The sequence below is a fragment of the Podarcis cretensis genome, assembly GCF_951804945.1.
Source record: "Podarcis cretensis genome assembly, chromosome: 9".
Taxonomy (NCBI): domain Eukaryota; kingdom Metazoa; phylum Chordata; class Lepidosauria; order Squamata; family Lacertidae; genus Podarcis; species Podarcis cretensis.
In genome coordinates this window covers 76,843,252-76,866,254 of record NC_137178.1, presented here as the reverse complement: position 1 = coordinate 76,866,254, position 23,003 = coordinate 76,843,252, and the positions used below count along the sequence as shown (strand labels likewise).

General features: G+C 42.5%; 1 protein-coding gene and 1 long non-coding RNA gene across 5 annotated transcripts in view; one reads left to right on the top strand and one right to left on the bottom strand.

Annotated features, from left to right (window-relative positions):
- The window catches only part of CPEB2 (cytoplasmic polyadenylation element binding protein 2), a 70,025-nt gene extending 64,916 nt beyond the window's left edge, over nt 1–5,109 (top strand). For all 4 annotated transcript variants that reach the window (XM_079991582.1, XM_079991580.1, XM_079991581.1 and 1 more), the window contains one exon: nt 893–5,109. In XM_079991582.1, coding sequence (XP_079847708.1) covers nt 893–1,120 — 228 coding nt within the window. In that variant the 3' untranslated portion in view covers nt 1,121–5,109. The remainder of the gene's footprint in view (nt 1–892) is intronic.
- A 9,725-nt stretch (nt 5,110–14,834) lies between these two features.
- Nucleotides 14,835–22,376, bottom strand: LOC307223828. Its single transcript, XR_013842288.1, has 3 exons — nt 22,050–22,376; nt 15,634–15,742; nt 14,835–14,863 (listed from the first exon to the last, which is right to left on the bottom strand). It is a non-coding gene; the product is annotated as an uncharacterized lncRNA (long non-coding RNA).
- Nucleotides 22,377–23,003: the final 627 nt, after the last annotated feature.

The following is a 23,003-nucleotide window of genomic DNA, read 5'->3' as shown; positions in this document are numbered from 1 at the left end:
ATGGAAAGTTTTGTAGCACATGGAAATACCTTTCCAGTGAGAGGGAACACAGTGAACCTGCTCCAATAGATACTGATGAATTTTGTTCTTTTTTGTGACGGTAGCTACCTTGATGATGATGTCATATTTTTCAACCACAAAGATTTATTAAATGAGTGACACAATCCATATACACTTCAGGGTCATTTAAATAAGTAAATATTTTTTGAACAAAAACTCAACATGAGAGTCATATACGCACAATTATAAATTTGGTTCACGTGTGTGTGTGCATGTTCACAGCACATCTTCACAATTTGTTGATAGTTGTATATTGAACTAGGATTCTGAATAGATTAACTTTATAATACATACATAGTGAACACTAGTTAAAACCCATTTGCGGGGGGTGGGGTGTCATTTTTCACTTATTTGCCGTGATTTCCTGGCTCTGATTTTTACTGTAAACTCTCTAATTTTATAATCTATAAAACTATTGTAAAAGTGCCTGGCAAAATTTGAGAGGGCAAGCCAAGTTGTTTGCTGATAATTTTTTTACTTCTTCGTTTTAAGCCCCGAGTCCAGATGTAATACTATACATATTCTTTGCTTCTCACTACTATCCCTATTTCCCACAAAAAAAAACAACCCTCGAGGCCTAGTGTGATGAAGTGGATTGGTTGTAAAATTTGAAATAAGTGTTGCGTTAAAGCCCCTGTTCAGCATGAAGCTCACTCTATTAACTTGGGCCAGACACTATCTAATATAACTTAACTGATGTGCACCGTCCTCGTGGGGCGAGCTCATTTATGCCACCCAGATTTCCCTGGAGAAAAGAAAGGATGCAAATTTAACAACGATATGTGAAGCTAATCCGATCGCTTGTCCTCTTGTGCGCTTGTTTCTTAAACAGGTGGAGGTAAAGCCATATGTGCTGGATGACCAGATGTGTGACGAATGCCAGGGCGCACGGTGTGGTGGAAAGTTTGCTCCCTTTTTTTGTGCCAATGTCACTTGCCTGCAGTATTACTGTGAGTTTTGCTGGGCAAATATCCACTCTCGGGCAGGACGTGAATTCCATAAGCCATTGGTTAAGGAAGGGGCTGACCGCCCGCGCCAGATCCACTTCCGCTGGAACTGAGCCTGCTTCTCCAGCATCTCCTTAAGGAACAAAGGGTGCATGTGGCTTACTGTGTTTGAAGATACTGACATGCAGAAGAAATAAGTGCATTCTTCTGCTTCTCACCCCGACTCTCAATACATGCATCTTTTTCAGCAGCCAAAACACTACAAAGCCTCTTGTTTTTCACCAAAACCCTACATCTCAGGCTTAATAATTTTTGTGATATTTTCATGTTAAAATAAAAAAAATGTTTTTTTGTATTTTCTCCAACTTATTTTTATATGTAAAATTAAAACTAGATATGAGAATGTTTTTGCATAGGGGCACACTGTCTGCTGCTATATTTAGTGGGTGAAGCGTGCACTTATTTCTAAACATGGGTTTTTAACTTCAAGATCTGCCCTAGTAATTTACCAAAGGTAGCAAAAATAGTGAAGATGGGATATGTCTGCTACAAAAAAGCTTATTTTTATTGTTGTTGCTATTTTCAGTGTATACATCGATTAAAAAAAATAGGGTTGATTTTTTGCTCTCCATTTTGACTTGCAAGAAATAATACCTCAAGATAATCTGATTTATTAGCTATTTTTAAACATTTATAATCACAAGCTGTATTAGCTTTGCTGCTATATAGGTGTTGTGTGTAATGCCACCTATTAATACGGGATTAAAACGTTTTAAGATACACTGCATTGCCGATTAAAATGCAGGCAGCACAATATGGCATAAAGTGCCATAGTTTTAGAATGTGAAAAATTGCATGTTTACTTACCTGTATACACCATATGCATGCACTAGATCTAACAAGAGGTGAGTTATTGAAAATGTTTTTTTAATGCTCTGAAATCTAGATAGCATGAGCAAACCGCAAAATTTGTAACAAAAGACACTTGCATGCATTATTGTGACTCAAGTTTTTTTTTCTCTAAAAATGTCCTACATGTGTACAATATGCAAACTAGTTTTAGATTAGAAAGTGCAGCCATTTTGTGACTTGGTTGGTAGTGGAATTCAATTTTTGCAGACTGGATGTAATATTGTAATCCCTGTGCAACTTTGTGATGTGTGGTTCTAATTAGTGTGGAGTGGTATAGCTTAGACACGTTTGAGCAAAATTACTAGATTTTTAAATAGATTTATATTTATTTCAGCCCTCTTGATTGTTCACGGTTAAAACTTCCTTTACAAACCAAAGATGGCCAGCCCACTGCTAACCAGTCACCAAATGGGAAACTACTGAGAAATGAGCATTAAAATGTGCTCATACAAGAAAACTTAATGCTTTAGTAATAAAATAAAGTCAAAATGGAGATGGTGTAATATACAGACAGCTAGTTGCATAAGCTAAATCTTACCTTTAAGACAACAGTGAAATCTGGCTTAAACTGTGTGTGCTTGTTTGACCTTAGGTGCTTTTAAGACTTCTGTCAAACTAGGGTCACTGTTGCATGAAATGTAGTTAGTTGATGGACAGTCAAGCGTAGTGTTTTAATTTTGATGAAGGAGTTCTAAGTGACGACATTGCTTGCAAGATTTTTGAGGGGGTGGGAGGGAGGGGGCTGTTTCTGGATTGAAATGCAAGAAATTCATTAGCAGTGTTTTTGTCCTCCACAAAACATTTTAATGCAACTAGCCCTTATGTTTCAATGGAAGAAAGAGCCACTCTACAGTTTAAGCAAGCACCCAGTATAGAATTGAAAGTCTTCTTCCAAGAGAGAAATTTGCAAGGGTTTTGCCCTTGGCAATCCCTTGGGGACAATCCTTCACGTAAGCAAAGTGTTGCTCTTATATTGGTTGTCTGCAATGTGCTTTTTGGTACTGTTCAATATGTGGTTTCATGTCTAAATCTGCTGTTGCGTTGTGGTTGTGGTTCAAGTTTTTAAAGTTTTAAAGTTGATGCTGTTTTAAGAAGAGCTTTTTAATTGATTTTGTTGTCAATGTACCCTATTTGTTACTTAACCATGATCCTCCAGATTTTTTGGAGTATTCTTTTCTAACCTTAAACCCTGCCAGACCTTGATCCATTTTTGACATTTGTTATGCACTATTTTTATATCTCTGTGAGAGATTTTTTTTCCAACTAGTCAGCTATTTTAAGGCACACTTTTTTTTGACTGACGACATCTCCTTTGCTATACCTCAATTTTTGGAATTTAGAAATGAAAAAAAAAATCAGTAGTTTTGCAATGTTAATTATTTAGATATAATTTAATTCCGCAGATGTTTTTAACTTTATTTTCATATTTCTTGCTTGAAGTTTAAAATTAAAGAGCCTTTACATGTTTTAAATAATGAAAATGAATATGGAAAATTGAAATAATTGGAGATGTTTAAAAATCCTTTGTTTCTCCCCAAATAAAACTGTAAGAAAACAGTGATACCCTTTCTTTGGTATGGGTAAACTATTCTAAATATCAGGCTATGCTTCTCACTTCATTTCTGGAGCTATTGAGGCTAATAGCTCCTGTAACTTACATCTCCTCTTTTTATTCCTTTTTAAATCCATGTTCCTAGGACACAATCCCCCTGGAAGTTCTCCTGCATCAGCACTCTTTGAAGTGAATGGGCACATTCATCTCAATGGAGGCTGAGATAATGTGCTTTTGCACAGCTCCTGTTTGTTTCAAGGCAGGATAATAATGTAAGAGACTTCCCTAGTGCATTGTGCCCTTATTTTCTTAACTGTTCAACACTGTATTGGTTTTTGTTTATATAAATCATATTTATTTTACTATTTTTGTAGGAGATTGTTAATTTTATTGTATTTTTGTATTTTTAAAGCTTCTTTTATTTCCCCAAATGTGCATATTGCTGCCCAAACATATGACTGTGGAAGAAAAAAAATACTTTAAAAGTCCACACTTTTTGTTAAGAAGGAAACATTTAGCATTTATATATTTGTGTATGGAAAACACTTGATATTTTATTCCCTGTAGCATCTGGCTGCACAGAGCCTCTCCTCAAAGATGCTACAAAACTTGAATAAAACACATTTTGGAAGGCTGACTAACCTCGATTCTGTGTTGTGACGTGCAATACTGTTTCTAATGTTTGTATAAAAAAAATAACAGTGTAAACCTTTTTAATGCAAATTTTATTTTTTTCATTGCATCTTTTGCAAATTTTATCCACAGTGTCATTTTTTACTGTCAGAAAAGAAAACCCCTTTTGTCATTGCAAATATTTTTTAAAATCCAGAAATCTTTGTACTGATGTAAATGATCGTAGTTATTTTGGATAGTGTTTTGCTAACAAAAGGAGAGACTTTTTTCATGCATATTTCTATTTTGTTGTCGTTTTGGGTTTTGTTTGTTTGTTTTATTTCAAATAGCAAAAATACTTGGAATAATTTTTCATATTCTTGTCATTAATATTATTTTGTATTTTTATGTGGAAATATATAATTTTATGACGCTAATTGCTAAAAGTTTATTTTATGTTGAATTATTTTTGGAGCCTAAATCTTTGTAATATTAAAGCAACTAGTTTCTAAATTCCGAGTTTCTGTAAAGAATCGCACAAGTGGTTTATGGAGTGTTTGGATTGTAATTATAAATGGTTCTTTGATATGCAAATTAATATTTTCAGTTAATTTTATTTTGTATTCCTAATGTGGTGTTAAAACAGTTTTTATTTTTTTCTAAATAAAAAGAAAACCCATGCTTTTTATGGATACAAAGTAACTAATGCACAAAGCACCGTCGCTGAGCACCCTCCGTTGGTTTCAGTGGAGCCCCATAAAAGTCCCAGTGAAATGAATGGGGTGACCCAGCAGCGGTGCTGGCAGATTGGTTCTCTAGTTAATCGCCTTCAGCTTAAATTCTTCTGTTAAAATATTTTAGTTCATTTTACTGTTATCTTCCAGGTGTCTAAATCTCCAGTCTGTCTGTTGTACTGGTAATTTAACTCTGTAATGGAATAGTTTGCTGCCAACTATTTATATAATAAGTAATTTTTAAATATTTGTAATATTGTTGACTGACTAATAAACTATTAAGTTATTGGCATATTTTTCTCTCTGAATTGTTTTGCTTTCTGCTTGAGTCACGGATGAAAAGTGATTATCCTATCGTTAAGTAATGTGTTTCTTCCACAGCCCTAAAAACAGAAGTGCTGTTACCATCACACAAGAAATGCCCCTCGCCACGCTAATTTCTCTTGAACTTGTGCAAAACTTGCACTTGAATTTGTAACGTTTAAATCAGGGCAGGAAGCCTTCTTCAGCCCAAGAGCCCCATTCTCTCCTGGGCCACCCCTTTCAAAGCAACTTATCAGATGAGCAAGGCAAATGTAGACAGAGCAGTGAATGTGACTCTTACCTTTGTACAGCAGGCTGCATGCCAACTATGCTTGCTGGTGGTTTCATAGAACTGTAGAGTTGGAAGAGACCTTGAGCGTCATCTAGTTCAACACCTTGCACTGCATGTGCGCAGAAACACACACGTCCGTCCAGGCAAGCATCACAATTCAAGGACCTTCCAGCCGAGCACAAGCACTCAAGGAGGGTGCAGAGCTGGGACAGGGTGGCCTGGGAGACTCCGGAGCAGGCATGGGCAAACTCATCCCTCCAGATGTTTTGGGACTACAACTCCCATCATCCCTAGCTAACAGGACCAGTGGTCAGGGATGATGGCAATTGTAGTCTCAATATAACTGGAGGGCCAAGTTTGCCTATGCCTGCTGCAGAGGGCTACATTTGGCCTCCCAGGCTAAGGTTCCCCCACCCCTGATACAAGTGTTTTGGATGCCCTTATTTTCATGGGACACCTTGAATGCATGTTCTCACTTTCTTGACTGCTTTGCAGCTGTCATTTTCCCTGACTCATCTCTCGAACCAGAAAATCCTCCCTGTTCAGATGGTGCTGTCATTCTGCTGCATGTATGCCCTAACGTCCCAGCAATAGTAATGCATGAATTCTACTGCACTACTTGATTGCCCTTAGTGGACCATCTCTAGACTGAAAGGGAGGGCAGATTGCACAGCTCATGAGGCCTTGCATGACCCACAATGGATGCATTCATATTCCTGACATCTTTTCATTTTAATAAGCTTTGCAAATCATCTTAACCTTGGTAGTGAGCAATATGATGGGGCAGGTGCTTACCTGGCCCCTCAGCAGGTGAGTTACTGCTGCTTACGGAAAGGGAAGGGGTGGTGGGAGTGTAAATATGCTAACAGGAGCCCAAGATGTTTTCGATCTGCATTTGCACGATGCTGACCTTGCTACCACTTTGCACACACTGCTGTTTCCTACTGGTTTTAATCACTCTCTTACAAAAGTAAAAATATAGCCATCTTGGAGGCCTGTTGGTAGGGGTGCCAATCAGATTTTCTGCCCACATTGTGCATGCTTTGTGTCTTATATAGATTTGTATCCTTTTGTTTGTATCCTTTTTGTTTGTTGTTGTCTTAGTCATGTCCGACTCTCCGTGACCCCATGAACCAGAGCATGCCTTGGAAACTCACTATCTTCTCAAAGCTCCTTTTTCATGTCCATGGAGTTTTCATGGCAAAAATACTGGAGGGGGTTGCCAGTTCCTTCTGCATTTAGTCTAAACTCTTGGCTATGACCTGTCCGTCTTGGGTGGCCCTGCCCAACATAGCTCAAAGCTTCTTGGAGGTATTCAAGCCCCTTCGCCACGAGAAGGCAGTGATTCATGAAGGGGGTGAGCAGAGTAGAGGGCCCCAAAATACGGTAAATAAAGGGTCCTATGCATGTAATAAGATCTCTAGAAGACTGAACTGGTGACGATTTCTTCCTAATTGTATTTCCATACTAGAAATTGTATTTCCATACTGCCGTGTAGCGGTCCTCCAATGCCAGCCCTAAACCACGCAAAAAAAGAACAACCCAGCTTTCATTAGTTGTAATGAATCTGTAGATCATGAACAGATCTTATGATCCTTCAGATGGTGGCGGTATACGGCAATGTTATCAGCACAGGTCAAAGAGCCACCTTGTGCCTGCACATTTTGATTCATAACTTTAGTTCTAAAGGGTGACCCTGCCTATTGGCTCAAATGTGGGGAGGGAATCTCATAAACTGAACAGATTATTCTAGGCTGCACACACAACACACATATCCTGCCTACAATCTGTGGCAAAAGGGTCCAAATATATGTAGGACATCGTATAATGAGCTAAACATCTGGTTCACAGTTTTGTTTCTGTTCTCTATGACTGCTGGTTCTCACTTGCTGATCTTTTGTTTTAAAGAAAAGGAAAGAAAGAAAACCACTTCCATTGTCAGGGTGTCATCATAAATCAGATTTTAACGCTCAGCAATTTTGTTCAAGGAGTTAGACATGCATTAAAATGGACGTGTTAATACATTAACCTTCCACCTCTGTAAAATGCTGCCTTGGGAATGAAAATTGGATTGGTGTCTAACATCATGGTGCATGAGGTCCATCTATCTGGGCACCCCACAATTGGTGTAAGAGTTGCCCAAGCTAAGTTGGTGTGTTATTCTTGAAGCAAGCGAAATGGCATTTCCAGGACCACCAAGCTCCATCTTTTGACAGTTTGCTGGTGTTCTCTGGCTTTAGGGATGCAATATTTGCATATGATTTTCCTCATGTTAAGGTGATGAATTTCCCCAGAAAACGTAAGAAATCTGTTTCAAATGACACAGCATCCTTTAGGGAAATTTTCTGACTAAGTAAAAGATGTGGGTATTTGTCACTTTAAAGCATCCCTCATCAAGCATCAAGCAGGACAAAGGCAGGTAGGGGGAGCAGTCCTTGTGTTCAACGACCATCTTGTGGCAGTCCATGTGTAATACGAGGATTCCCTTGTCTGTCGTGATTTGCACTCAGTCTAACAGCTACAACAAACCAAAGTTCCTCCAAGATCATACACACCATACAGTACAGATGCAATATATACAGTCCAGATGCAAAAAACCAAAATGCATACGTTAAGGCATGGAAGATGGTTAAAAAGTCAAATAAAGTGAATATAATTAGGAAGTTAATAAGAGCAGTTGAATGGGATTAAATTAATGGCTGTGTTGTGGATAAAAGACAGCTGGGGGCACAGGCAGATTGGGGGGAGCACAATCAGTTTGCCTGCGCTGGTTGCTGAGCCAAGAGGCTGATGCAGGAGGCTCTGTAACAATGATGAATGACGGAAGGCGGGGGGGGGGTGACATTTCACAGGGCAATGCTGAAATTGGAAAGCCCAAAGTCTGCCACTGATGACTTGTCAGTCATCCAATGTCATTGTGACTTCTGGTGGCAATTTTAAAGGGACTCGTTTTCAGCACGAATCAGCTCACTGGAGCTAGCAGTGCACCTCCAAAGGGATTCAAACCATGACTGAAGAGAAAAGCTGACCATTTGCAGACACAGTTTGAATCCAAATTGCACCTGCAAATAGACAAAAGGTGGGGGAGGGGGCTCAAAGCACCAATCAGCTAATTGGTGATGAAAGTGTGCCTTCACAGACAGTGTTAGAAACTGAGATACATAATCTAATCAGCAAATCTAATCTTAAACCTGGGTTCCAGTTGCCACACTGGAATGTCTAGATGCCTTTTTTGGTTTTAGTGGAATTATTATTATTATTACAGTGGTACCATTCTGGAGGTCTGTACTTAACCTGAAACTGTTCTTAACCTGAAGCACCACTTTAGCTAATGGAGCCTGCTACTGCCGTGCCGCCGGAGCACAATTTCTGTTCTCATCCTGAAGCAAAGTTCTTAACCTGAAGCACTATTTCTGGGTTAGCGGAGTCTGTAACCTGAACCGTATGTAACCTGAAGTGTCTGTTACCCGAGGTACCACTGGTGTTTGTTTGTTTGTTTGTTTGTTTGTTTGTTTTATTTATTTAAATTTCATCTCTATACCACTTTCTAGAACAAATCTCAAAGCAGTTTTAAAGAACAAGCTTTAAAGAACAAATCTCAAAGCAATTTACAATACATTAAAGCATCAAATTAAACAATCCAGGGAGGGGAAATAACAAATTCAAGCTTCAAGGAAAGTATTTCAGATCCTTCTCTTAGTGACATTTTGCTTTTCCCAGTTGCCAGCCTGGTATCCAGAGATTTCCACATGGTCACAACTGGACCTGTTGCAGACACAAAATGTGCCTCGCGCCTGGCTAATTTCTAACTGTTCACATGCGGTCACTTTCAGCTGATGGCTGCTAACAGCAAACCCCCTTAGAGTAGCCAATCCCAATGGGGCTTGTTTGTTTGTTTGTTTGTTTCCCACCTTCTTTGCTGACAGGGTCTCCAAGCAGCTTACAGATAAACTCAGAACAGCTAATACATTGCCAGATTTACGTATAAGCTAAACATGTTATAGCTTAGGGCCCCACTCTCTTGGGGGCCCCCAAAAAAATTAAAGGGGAAAAAACCAGTTGTACATTTCCAAAATATAGGATAAGTTCAACAATTACGTTGATAAAATACATATTTTGTTATGTGCAAATGGCTTTAGATACCTATTAGGTCCATAAATTACCATATAGCATATACTGAACACAAAAAGCAGTGACAATTTGTTGTTGACAAGGGACAGCTGGACATAAAAAGGGCCCCATTACCTTCAGTAGCTTAGGGCCTCATCAAACCTAAATCCGGCCCTGAGCTAATAACACAAAACAATCATTTAAAAACATGGCACCAGCCCTTTCATTAAAAACTGTCAGTTCCCCAAAACCTGTTGGAATAAGGAGGTGGAGGAAAGACTGCAAGAAGAGAGCCAGTCTAACCTTCCTAGGGAGCTGGCGTACAGCTTCCGGGTCATGTGGCCAGCATGACTAAGCCACTTCTGGCGAACCAGAGCAGCGCACGGAATGACCGCTCCCCGCTAAAACGGGGGGCGCCCTTTGCATGGACGCGTGCAGCCCCTAGATCTGGAGCGGCTCCAACAGCATAGGCTTGGCTTTGCCTTCCCTCAGGTGGGATACCTGGAGGTCTCCGCCTACCTCAGTCAGTTGTCCAATCCCACCTGGGGGAAGCGTTGCCAAGGAGACCAGGCCAGGTAGGGGAGGGACTACCTGCCCACACAATAGAGGGAGGAACTTACCTGGGAATCCTCACTTGGCTCCAGAGCTTCTCACACCCTACCCACCCTCAGTTAATGTCTTATTTTGCAGGTTAACTTTTCTTCACAGGTTTTGCAGGTTAACTTTTCTTCACAGGTATGCGGGCGCTGCTACGTTAAGGTCGCTGTTAAAGGGCCGGAAAGGAATTTCCCTGCATTGGCAGGTTTCGCCTTTCCCGTAGCAAAATGTCACAACTTTGGCGGTATGAGGCCTTGGGCGGAATCCTTTAGTCCATCTTCCTCTTTGCGGCGGCGATACCAGGGTTCCCCGTTAAAGGGGTTTCTGAAGGGAGGCTTTGACCGTACGCCGAAAGGTCGTCATTGCTCTCCCCTGCGGCAGCGGCGTAACGGGGGCGGCTATCTCTGCTTGAACATATGTTCTCCAGAGCCGGCCTTTCCCCCCCACACACACACACACTGGATAACCCTGATGCTCCCTAGGTCCCCGGCTGGGGACTGGGGAGGGAGAACGCCCAATGCCTGAGCCAAGGTCTACCCATATTTGAAGTTTAATAAAGTTGTGGCCAATTTAATCCCATAGCACGTTGTCCTGAGTCATTATTCCACATGACGGGGGGGACCGCGCAGGATCTGGGGACTCCGCCTGTCCACACAAACGCCGTTTACCTTCCCGCCAGAGCGGGAGTATTTAACTACTTGCACTTCGTGCTTTTGAACTGCTAGGTTGGCAGGAGCAGGGACCGAGCAACGGGAGCTCACCCCGTCGCAGGGATTTGAACCAACGACCCTCTGATTGGCAAGTCCTAGGCTCTGTGGTTTAACCCACAGCGCCACCCGCGTCCCTTCAGCCGGCCTTTATGAGTGCTAATCAGCAAGTCCTGCTTGCAAAGGAACAAACAGCAGCTCATTAAAACTCCTGGTCATTCGTTTGCAACTGCATCCTTACCTGCCCCACATCTAATGTCACATCTGACATCAGGTAGGTGCAGTTTCTCCTGGGCAGTTCCTCCCCCCTGCCTTATATCTTGCTTCAAGAGGTTTAGCATTCCAAGGAGATAATAACCTGATAGGTGAGCCACACAGACCTGCAGATATTTATTAATATTTGCCTTGTGAAATGTTGCATTGGGGCGGGGTGGGGATCTTCAAATCTACTTTTGGGAAAAGAGATTTAGAAAAGCCAAGTACAATTAATTTTCAGTGTAATCTGCTTAGCCCGCTGGATATTTTCCGCAGAAGCTGAAAGGTGTTTCAACAAGCTAGCGCTGATCAGAAGCTGCAGGTGTTCTGCTAAAGTGCAAGGACCATTAAACCACAGAGCTCTTTTCTCTATTGAGTGTGACCTTGGCAGAAAAAGTGACTCTGGAAAAATAATTTATGATTTTGCAATCAGAAAAGCCGGGGGGGACGACACAATTAATGAACTGATTCAATTATAAAATGTTTGCAGCCATGTTGTCCCTTTTGGAAAAGAAATCAAAATATCAGCAGGATAATACCATTATTAAGGTAATTTTAAAAGTACAAGATATTTAGCATGCTTTGTAAAATGCTGCTTTGGGGTGAGGGTTAAGGTGGAGCCATGATAGGCAATGGTGTAATTTAGGTGTAACAAACCTGCTCCCCCCACAAAAAATAACAGACTTCTTGTGTTAAGGAAAAGGATGGGAATTTGCACTGGAATGTGTAGGATAACAATTGCTTGATGCAACTTCATATAAACTCCCCACAAACAGATCAGAATCAATGCTCAGTAAATAGCTGCCATTGTCTACTTCCAGCCGCCCTGCAAAATTAATGCAAACAAATCAGGCTGAATATTCCTTAAACAGATTGTCTAGAAGCAACTTGACATGCTGCTGCAGAGTGAAACAAAGGGTGGATTTTTCCATTCAGATCAGTACAGAAAATAAAATTGGCTCATTCAAAGCCAAGGCAGCACCAGGTGCCTTAATTATCTTTCTGCTGGATGTTGGTTTATTGCTGTGGTCACCAGTGCCTCGTGATCAGCCTCGGCACCTGCGTTCGGCAGAATATCGTGGCATTTTGCTAAGCAAGATGAATATTGCCCAGATGGTGACTCCAGAAGGATGTATTTCACAGAGCATTCTTCCTGCCCTGCAGTTCCCAGTACAGGAATTCTGAATGTCATTCTAAAGACGGAGATGAACCCACATAAACAAACCAGCTAGCCAACAGAACGGTAAATTTGGAATAAAGAACCTTGGCAGAACTTTCACAGGAGATCAGGTGGGGGATGGGCAGATCATAAGACTCGAGAGCAGCTTGCACTTAATTCCCTATTTAGTGACATCATTTATCTTAAGCGCAACAGCTGGACCAAGCTGAAGACCACTGAGGAAGGCTAGGTGTTTATTACTATGAATAAAGAAAAGCCCAATTTCTTGATTCATTCCACAGCACAGTATAGTTGGTGCACAGACAGATCCTACAGGAAAATCCAGCACCCTTACAAGCTTATTCATTAAAAAACTTATTGGTCTTTAAGGCAGTGGTCCTGAAAGGGCGTGACAACCACATTGGTGTGGCAGGAGAGGATGGCAAATGTGGCAGGAAGAATCAAGTACAGTGGTGCCTCGGGTTACATACGCTTTGGGTTACATACACTTCAGGTTACAGACTCCGCTAACCCAGAAATTGTACCTCAGGTTAAGAACTTTGCTTCAGGATGAGAACAGAAATCGTGCTCCGGTGGCGCAGCAGCAGCAGGAGGCCCCATTAGCTGAAGTGGTGCTTCAGGTTAAGAACAGTTTCAGGTTAAGTACAGACCTCCGGAATGAATTAAGTACTTAACCTGAGGTACCACTGTACAGTCAATATTATACTTTGGGACTGATTCATGTTCTTGTGTAGTTGCATTGTTTTATACTTTCTGCATGTCCCATGGTCATATTATAAAGTGAAAAGATAAAGGGACCCCTGACAGTTAAGTCCAGTCGCGGACGACTCTGGGGTTGCGACGCTAATCTCACTTTATTGGCCGAGGGAGCCGGTGTACAGCTTCCAGGTCATGTGGTCAGCATGACTAAGCCACTTCTGGTGAACCAGAGCAGCACACGGAAACACCGTTTACCTTCCCGCTGGAGCGGTAGCTATTTATCTACTTGCACTTTGACGTGCTTTCAAACTGCTAGGTTGGCAGGAGCAGGGACCAAGGATTGGGAGCTCACCCCGTCGCAGGGATTCGAACTGCTAACCTTCTGATCAGCAAGCCCTAGGCTCTCTGGTTTAACCCACAGCGCCACCCGCATCCCTATTATAAAGTAGTTGTGTTTTATAAATCAGGCATTGCTAGAAGTTTTATCTTTTTTAAGTGTTTTCCAGTATATTTCTTAACCATAAAAAATAATAATGTGGTGCAAGGAAATTTTTATTCTGGCCCAGAGAAGAAAGTTTTGAAAACCACTGTTTTAAGGTATCACAAGACTCTGCATACTTTGTAGAGAAAGTTATTCTCTGAAGCAAGATGGTCATACTCGAATGCAAGCTTTGTGTGCAACAACTGAAATCCAACAAAGCTGATGAAGATAACTGATCGGTAAGTAAATCTGCAAGAATCCTATGTACCTCTGAATAAACGTGCATAGAATGGAGACACGCAGACACTGGTTGGCCAATCCACACCCCCTTCCCCGATTCCCTGTGCCTTCCCCTACCTAGTAGCCATAAAGCCACTCACAGCATTACTTCATAGTGGCTTTTGTGTCAGCCTGGCGTGAAATTGGAGAAGAGGAGAGGCCAGAGAAATTGGTAGCCCTGTTCCTCTCCCTGTAAAGGCCTTGTGCTGTTGGTGGCCAGGTGAAGGTGGAAGTGATTTTCAGGAGCCAGGTTTGCCCACTGCAGTTCTTGTATCCTACCAGTGGTGTAGCGTTGGTTGCCGGGGCCTGGGGCAAACACATGTGTGTGCACCAGGTGGGGGATGCCAGCCCAGCCCTTGCTGCTGATGCCGCTGAAGCAAAGCAGGGTCACACTGAGCCCCCTGCCTGGGTGGAGCCCAACCAGCCATTGCTGTCCTTGGCAAGTACAGTGGTACCTCGGGTTAAGAACTTAATTCATTCTGGACGTACGTTCTTAACCTGAAACTGTTCTTAACCTGAGGTACCACTTTAGCTAATGGGGCCTCCCGCTGCTGCGCAAATTCTCTTCTCATCCTGAAGCAAAGTTCTTAACCCGAGGTACTATTTCTGGGTTAGCTGAGTCTGTAACCTGAAGCATCTGTAACCTGAGGTACCACTGTAGAGAGGAGCACTGAACCAGGTAGGTGACTGGGGTCACCTATGTGGGGTCACCTAGTTGGTGCCCATTCAAAAATTGTGAACCCAGGACCATGGCCCCTCCTCACTTCTCATGTTATGCCTCTGTATCCTACTGTAGACAATTGTTTAAAATGCAGGTGAGAAGGAGGAAGGCAGAAACTCACAGGGCTCATCCACACTTATCTTTGGTCCTACACTTTAAATCTCTGAGTCTGAGCACGCTTTTTTTTCTTTTTCACCCTTTAGATTTCCCTGTGAAAAGCCACTCTTTAAAGCTAAAGCACAACAATCGGCAATTTGGATTTTCCACAGATTTCTGTTTGTTTTGATTCAGCAATAATGAGCAGGTTTTCATGGGGAAAGTTCCAGGGAAGAAGAAGAAGAAGAAGAAGAAGAAGAAGAAGAAGAAGAAGAAGAAGAAGAAGGGAAAAGCTTGGATACGTAGCTCTGAAGCACAGACTGTGCCTGGAAAGAGCAGAGGAAGGGTAAGTGTGGATAAGCCTACAGCGTAAAACTGCATCAAAGTCCACGTGCAGTTTATAAGTGAAAAGAATAATGAATTGTGAAATACAGTTTCCACAAATACAATTGGATGATTTGGAAATGCAAAATCTGAGCAGAAATCTGCACTTCCCGAACCAATACACAAGCCAAAACAGCCATCTTTCAACATATGCACTTCTCTGAATTTTACAATGCAGTTCTCCAAAATGTGTACATCAGTGTAAATAATGTACAAAATGCAGTATGTTGTGGAAAATTGCAAACATATGCACATTAGAACATTGTGCATATTAGAAGCAATGTTTAGAAAAATAAATATGATTTTCATGGGGGCTTTAACATTCTTCCTCTGCTGCCAGACTGTGGAAATGAAGCAAACTGAGTTTAAGAATGGAAAAAGGAGAAACAGACAGAAACCTAAACAGACAAAAATCTGCCCATCAATAGCAAAGGCACCCTTCTGCATCTGATGTCAGCCTGCATTTGTGCATTTCATCATCAGCTTATTTACGCCCAAGAACAATGAGTGTGCAGGTACTGGGAAGCCAAACGTACTGAGATCAGCCTGCTCTTAACTTCTGCAAAGTTAATCTCCTGAAAGTGATTGGCAATCACCACAGATGGGAATGGGAATAAAATAGCACCAGGCTGAATTTAATTCTCTTCATAATAATAATAATAAAAACCCTGGCAAGGATGCATGCATTATTCATGGCAAGTAAGTGGTTTACCTCAGCAATATGAACCAGGAAGAGGCTGAGCTTGCAGTATTCGTTGCCTGCTTCAGGAACTGTAGCTGCAAAACATGGTGACCTCAGGCTTCCAGAGAGTAGTTCTCATCTATGAAAATGAAAGAGCAAAGGAGTTTTCACCCCATGATTCGTCCTGTATAAAAGATTTGGGCTTTGGAGGAATTTGGGCAAATCCCATTACAAGCCACCCAGGCTTAAATATCTGCTTGCAGTCATCATCCTCTGTATTCTTTATTGAAAACAAATCAAATTTCCACTGAAAGCATTTGAGACTTTCATCTCTTGCCCATCTATGGAGGGGGGGGGGGAAAGACTCTTCATCCAATAGAGTTTATTGCTCAGACTTCCCCGCTGATGGAGATGTTCAGTTGTCATATCTAGCTGCTTGGAAAATTATGAGGGGGGAAATAACCTGGTGGCAATGGATCGCAATAGGTATAGAAACAACGTAGATGGCATCTAAATCAAGACAAAGGGTAACAGTATCATACTGGCATTCAATAAACTTATTCTTAGATCCAATAACAGTGTGAAAATAAAGTGCAGGAGGCCAAACGCCCCAAATCCTAGCATGTGACATGTTGCAATGCGTCTTTCAGACACATGTAATTAACTTCAGTAAATGATGGCCCCCAATTGTATTTCAAATGCACCTTTGGGGGCTTATCCCCTATTTGGATTTGCAGCTTGCATGTGTTTGGAGCTGCACTGAAGCAAATGGTCTCTTGTATTGATGACGCCCTTTTCCTCCTCCCCACAGTCACTGTTGCTCACTCATCTTCACCCTTGGGGCTGAATGCGCACCATGGGCTAGAGCGCGAGAGAGCATTGCTTGCATTATTGGACAGGCAGCAACAGCAAGAGGGGGGGACAGCAGGACCAGGAGGTGGAGAAGCTCCCATGGGCCAAATTAGGCCTGCCAGGCCAGCCAGATTGGCCTTTGTGCTCATTTTCTGCTGGCCACCCCTACCTGTCACTGCCCTGACATCAGATGTGGGATTCGTAAAGCCCATCCAGGGCTTGCATTCAGCACTGCTTAAATTTGGCACAGAAGGCAAGCCCCGTTGGAACTGGTCCACTTGAGAGCTCTCACCTGGAGCTTCTGGGTGGAGGTAAGCTCTGCTGAAAGCAGCCAAGCGCTCCTTTTGGTGTTGAATTTGAGCAGTGCCAAAGGTAAGTCCTGCTGCCAAGGAACCATCAGGAGAGCAGGGCTTAAAAGATGCTTCAGTTTTTTCCTTTACAAAAGGGCTTGTTTTTACGTGCTGTTTAAATTCAGCCCCAACTTAAAGCTCCACTCCTTTGGTTTGCAGTCTTGGGTCCGCAAATCTTGGAGGTTATGGGCCTCAAGGAGGTTAAACTGGCCTCAGACAGGGCCAAGGCCTTTTTGGCTTTGGCCCCAGCCTGGTGGAACACTCTATCGCAGGAGACCAGGGCCCTGCAGGCCTTGACATCCTTCTGCAGGGACTGCAAGACAGAGCTGTTCCGCCTGGCCTTTGGTCCACGCCCAGTTTGACTCCTCTCTATGGGACCCTGTAAGTTACCTCTTTGGCCCTTTTATCGGCTCACATGGGACCAACATGGATATCTGGCCCTGGTGAATACTTGCAGTCTCTAAACCCATGGTTGTAATTCACGGGCAGTCATTTAATTTTATCCTGATTCTAATTTTTAAGCCATATTTTAATCAATTGTTTGATTGTGTTTTAATGTATTTGATATTTGATGTTAGCCGCCCTGAGCCCAGTCTTGGCCGGGCAGGGCGGGGTATAAATAAAAATGTACTTACTTACATGACATCAGATGACTGAGAGGCCTGCCCACCTGTCCAAGTGACCCAGAGAAGCGGCCCCTTCTGGGTTCAGCATGCTTGACAAAAGTGGTTGCCTACTCCCCCCCCCCCCCGCTATAGGGACAACAGGGGCACCTTGGCAGGGATGGTTGAGCCTCAGCAAGTACCCAATGATGTTAATCCCTGGTGCCACTAGGTCCAATTCATCAGTTACAAGAAACCTGAGGGAAAATGCCTCTGCTGAAACCTTGGAGATGTCGGGGGGGGGGGGCAAAGCTCCATCTTTGCCTGAAGTGAGAGTGAAGAAACTCTCCCGTCTGAAAACAAATTCACCAAAATTATTCACCAACATAATTCCCCAAAATCTCTTATCTGGCCCATATCCCAATTTGTATGATTTATTAGGTAAAGGTAAAGGTACCCCTGCCCGTTCGGGCCAGTCTTGCCAGACTCTAGGGTTGTGCGCTCATCTCACTCTAGAGGCCGGGAGCCAGCGCTGTCCGCAGACACTTCCGGGTCATTGGCCGGGAGCCAGCGCAGCACACGGAACGCCGTTTACCTTCCCACTGATAAGCGGTCCCTATTTATCTACTTGCACCCGGGGGTGCTTTCGAACTGCTAGGTTGGCAGGCGCTGGGGCTGAACGACGGGAGCGCACCCCGCCGCGGGGATTTGAACCGCCGACCATATGATCAGCAAGTCCTAGGCGCTGAGGTTTTACCCACAGCGCCACCCGCATCCTGTATGATTTATTAACATATAATAATTAAGCTCTCGCAGCTGTGTCTTAAGAATGAGCTATATCTTATTTTAGGGAGCAGCAGCTCCTGGAGACATGAGATTGATGGAGCAGGTCAGGAACGCCAAAGAACAAATGGGAAGAAGGGGAAGCATTAAGCAGAACTACAGCAAGGAAGTTTAAATCAAAAGAAGAACACCCGGCCCTTGTCCTGAAAGAACCTGGCTCCAGGGAGATATCACTTTTCTGAAAACAGGTCTGGCATCATCTGGTGGAAGTTTAAAGAAATAACCCATGAAATAACTCGCCAGTTAGCAGGCGTATATTGCAATAAGGATTTGCTCCGTGGCTCTCTTCTTCTCTGTGATGCGCTGCTTGCTCTTTCTATTTTGAGAACGTTCCTGTATCAACATTAGAGCAAGAGCAAGCTTTCCCACCTTCTCCTGGTCTCAATAGAATTAAAAGAGCAAAGAAGCTCAAATTGGCATTCATAGGAACTAGAAGCAGCACTGAAGGCCAATGGTTGGGGTGATGTTGGGATATGCATGTTCGTCTGAAGGATCACAGACTCCCCACCATGATATATAGGAAGGTGAATATGAATACATAAGAGACATGAAAAAGCAGCAGCTACTCAGGAGCAGCACTTGGCAGATCGGCAAAAAATTGCATTTCTGGATCAAACTAAAGATAAATCTAGCCCATCACTCTATTTCCCAAAATCCACTGTAGTTAGAATTTGCCTAAAGCTGAAAATCAATGGAAAGGGTTTTTTAAATTTACATTTATAGCTCATCACATCCTGAAGGATTCAGACAGGTGTGACAAGCAAGACCTCTTCCAAGCAAGGAAGAATCATATTGAACCCCTCACTGGAATTCCACCATTGCAATCTCTAAAGATCAACTCAAACAGAAGAAGAGTTTGGATTTGATATCCCGCTTTATCTCTACCCAAAGGAGTCTCAAAGCAGCTAACAATCTCCTTTCCCTTCCTCCCCCACAACCAACACTCTGTGAGGTGAGTGTGACTAGCCCAAGGTCACCCAGCAGCTGCATGTGGAGGAGCAGAGACGTGAACCCGGTTCACCAGATTACGAGTCCACCGCTCTTAACCACTACACCACACTGGCGGGTCTTACACTACTTCTAAAACATACTCTTGGATTTGGGCAAATCTCCCATGGGAGGAAGTTCCATAGCTGTGTCTGAACCTTCCATTATGGTGCTGTCATTTGGAGAACATCTTCTGAGAGTCTCAGAGATTATAATAGGAAACAAGTAATGAGGTTGTCTCTTGTGCATGTAGGAACTATGGCAAGTCATTTAGAGTTTTTAGGAACCAGTGAGAGAGAGAACCCAGGAATTGTGAACAGAGAGACAGAGACAGACAAACTCGAGCCAAAGCCCCCAAAGCCCTAAGAGCAGTTTGTCCATGTAACAGGGTCTCCACACATATAGTTCAGATGCAGATCCCAGATCTCTCCATCCTGCATATTTTTGTTGGGAAACATGTATTTACCTCTGCCTTCTCATTAGTGTCCCAAAACATCATTTTATGATGCAATTAGGAGTGGATGAATCTCTCAGTTTCAGTTTCTCGTTTTTCCAACCTTAAGTTCAATCATCAGGCAACGCTGTTTTAAGCCATTAGACTTTGTTTTGACTTTGGATTTTTCTCTTTCCCATTTAGGAATCTTTTCAGGGTTATAGAAGAAGTTTTAAAATTAGGTCTTCTCATGGCTCAAGTAATCAATTTAATGATTTTAAACGACAACAACAACAACACCCTGCCAGTCTATCTCATGTTGCCACAAAACAGGAAAATGGGAAGGTCAGCTGTGATATTGTACTTGCTTACAACTTATCCTCCAAGCTCTGAAACAGTTTTCCTTGGTCTTTCAGGTCCTAATCTAGATGGAGGAGATGCTGGTTCCAGCGACCAGCAAAGATGCCCCACACAATGACCTGTTCCTGTATGGCTTTTGGAAGCTAGAGGAATCCTCCTGTGAAATTTCATAATAGGTATTATATAGAGCCCCCACCCTTTGCAGATGCTACAATCCTGGCTTTAAAAAAAAGCTTAACTTTTGCTTTCAGATAAGCATTATTTTGCTGGAAAGCCTTCCACAGACTTTAATGGGGTGGAAAACCCTTAATAAAATTTTAGTTGGTGATCAGAGCTTCCCCAAACCAAAGAAAACTTCACAACATACCTGAACGAAGTACATTTACTACTACAAGTACTACTATTTTCATCAGAATTGAAAGAAGTATATGATAGACTTTCTTTGGGGAAAGGGGTCAAAGTGCTAATTTCCATTACTTTTTACCTAGCTGTATCTCGGGCCATTTTTACCAGAGCAGTTTGAAATCTGGCACTTTCACAGACCATCTGCCAAGTTCCAAGTCATTTGCTCAAAAGGTGCCATTTATTATGTTGGCATCCTTCTGCCTTGGGAGGCAATGAAAGAATAAAAGGGTGAAGTCAAACCATTGGAGACTTACAGCACCTGTTGTGACTGTAGAGACCGATACAGGAGAGACATGTTTTATTAAGGCTTACAATGATGGAGTCCTGCTGTTGCTATGGGTCTTAACTATATGAGAACTTCTCTTGGGCCGTGTATGTGATAAAGGGGAGCCATACTGGGGTGAAGGTGTCCTCTTCTATTTGTCCCCATGTCAGTTTCAGTTTACTGGTTAGTTTTTCCTAATAAGGCTGTTTCCCATACTATTTGGTACCATTGGTCCATGCTTACTCCTGTGAAGTCTCTCCAGTGTCTGGCTATGATGCTTCTGGCTGCTGAGAGTAGATGGGTTATGAGCTCTTTATAGTTTGAGTGGGCATTATTATCTTGGAAGATGTTCAGTAGGGCCAGTTCTGGGGTGACTTCTAGTAGTTGCTCAACAAGACAACAACAAAGAACCCGCCAACAGCATTTGAATCAATCTGGCTAACCTGATCCACACACACACACACACACACACACACACACACACCACTCACACGTGAAAACAAAGTTCACCACAGCCAATCAAAGACAACCAACCACACCCTAGGCCAGCCCCAACCTCTCTCACCACCAAAGGAACACAAGCAAAGAGTAAAGAGAACCCACACAAGTGACACTGACACAAAACCCCACACATACAATAAGTAGAACTGAAGCATTGCCACCCCACCCCACCCCACACACCATTCCCCTCTTTCCCTCTTTCCCTCTTTTCTTCCTAATGCAACATTAATGTCTCACAACAAATGAAACTGATCTGTAGAAAACGCAACTGGGGGAAAGAGACATTGCGCATACTTTTGTAAACCAAGAAATCTTTAATAAAAATATATTAAAAACAAACAAGCTATATGAGAACTTCTGTGTTCCTATATTATAGGAGCCAGTCCCAAACTCCTATAATGTAATCTCAGCTGTATACTTAACAAAGTGTGAAGGTTTGAGGGTTTTTGAAAATAAAAACTTTGCCACATCTCTCTTTCTCTGAGCCTCCTCCTCTGGGCGGCCTCTTCCCCCGAAACACCCGCTTTTATGTTTGCAACCATATTCTGAAGCTCGCTTCCCTTTGATGTTTGACAGCCTGCCTTGTGCAACCCTTAGTCAGCATTTTTAAGCATGCCACCTCCAGGGGGAAATGTCCCTTTCACAAAACATCTCTTCAGTCTCAGCATGAAATGGTCCTAATCCCATGGCAACAGCAACAGCCATTTACCAGCTGCAATGTTTAATTTTTTCTTTTTTAAAAAAAAAGAACTTTCATCTCCACTGAAGTAACGCTGGAAAAAGTAAGAGCTATTTACTGGGGAAGGAATCATGCCATGAGAAAAAGTAAATTAAAACAAATTCATTACCGTTACCATGATGTGCTGTTAGATGTCACCCCAATCCTGCCAGACTCTGCACCTTCACTTACTAAACACCACTGCTTGGCTACTAAGCTCTGCCTCCTGCATCTCAGAGTCTCAGCCTCCAGAGAAGAGTAACACTAGTAACTACTATATTGCCAGCTATGTAATGAGAATGAAACCCAAGCATTACTATCTCTTTGCTAAGGTTGCCATGTGTCCTCTTTTTCCAGGACATGTCCTCTTTTTCATGGGTAGAGTCATCATAGCAATCCATAGTTAAAAGTGTAAGTCGGCAAATGTGTCCTCTTTTTTGCTCTTCGAAATATAGCAACCCTACCCTTTCTCGTTTACTCAGCTTCACCATGCAGTCATACTCTCCATCATTTCTCCACTGAAAATGAGGACGTCCTAAGGAAAAGTGGGACATTCCAGGATCAAATCAAATGGCTTCTGTAAATCTGGGACTGTCCCTGGAAAACAGGGACATTTGGAGGGTCTGCTCATATAAGCTAGTTTCCACTAGTCTTCTACAGGGAAGGGCATTCCACGAAAGACTGGCATTTTTGGCTAAGCAAGGAATCACCAAGAGCAATCTTCTTCCTATTGCATGTACTATTCCAAAAACCAATGTTGCTCATTCCCCATGACCAGATCGCTCCAGTCTTTTTTTTTTTTTTTTTTTTTTCTTCCCTGGAATGAGTCTTACAAAGTATTCTTCTTGCCTGCCTCTAAAGCAGGAGAGATTAACACGCAGTTTGAGAGTAAAAAATGCCCCACATCAGTTTTTTTCTGCGCTCACCCTTTGTCGTCGTCGTTCCCCACCCCACCCCCCAAATCTACAACACTATGTTATGTATTATATTTTATCTTAGCTGCCTGAAGATTACACTCCATGCAACTGAAGAAATGCACTGTGGTCCACAAAGGTTTATGCCATAATAAGCTGGTGCTAAGAGA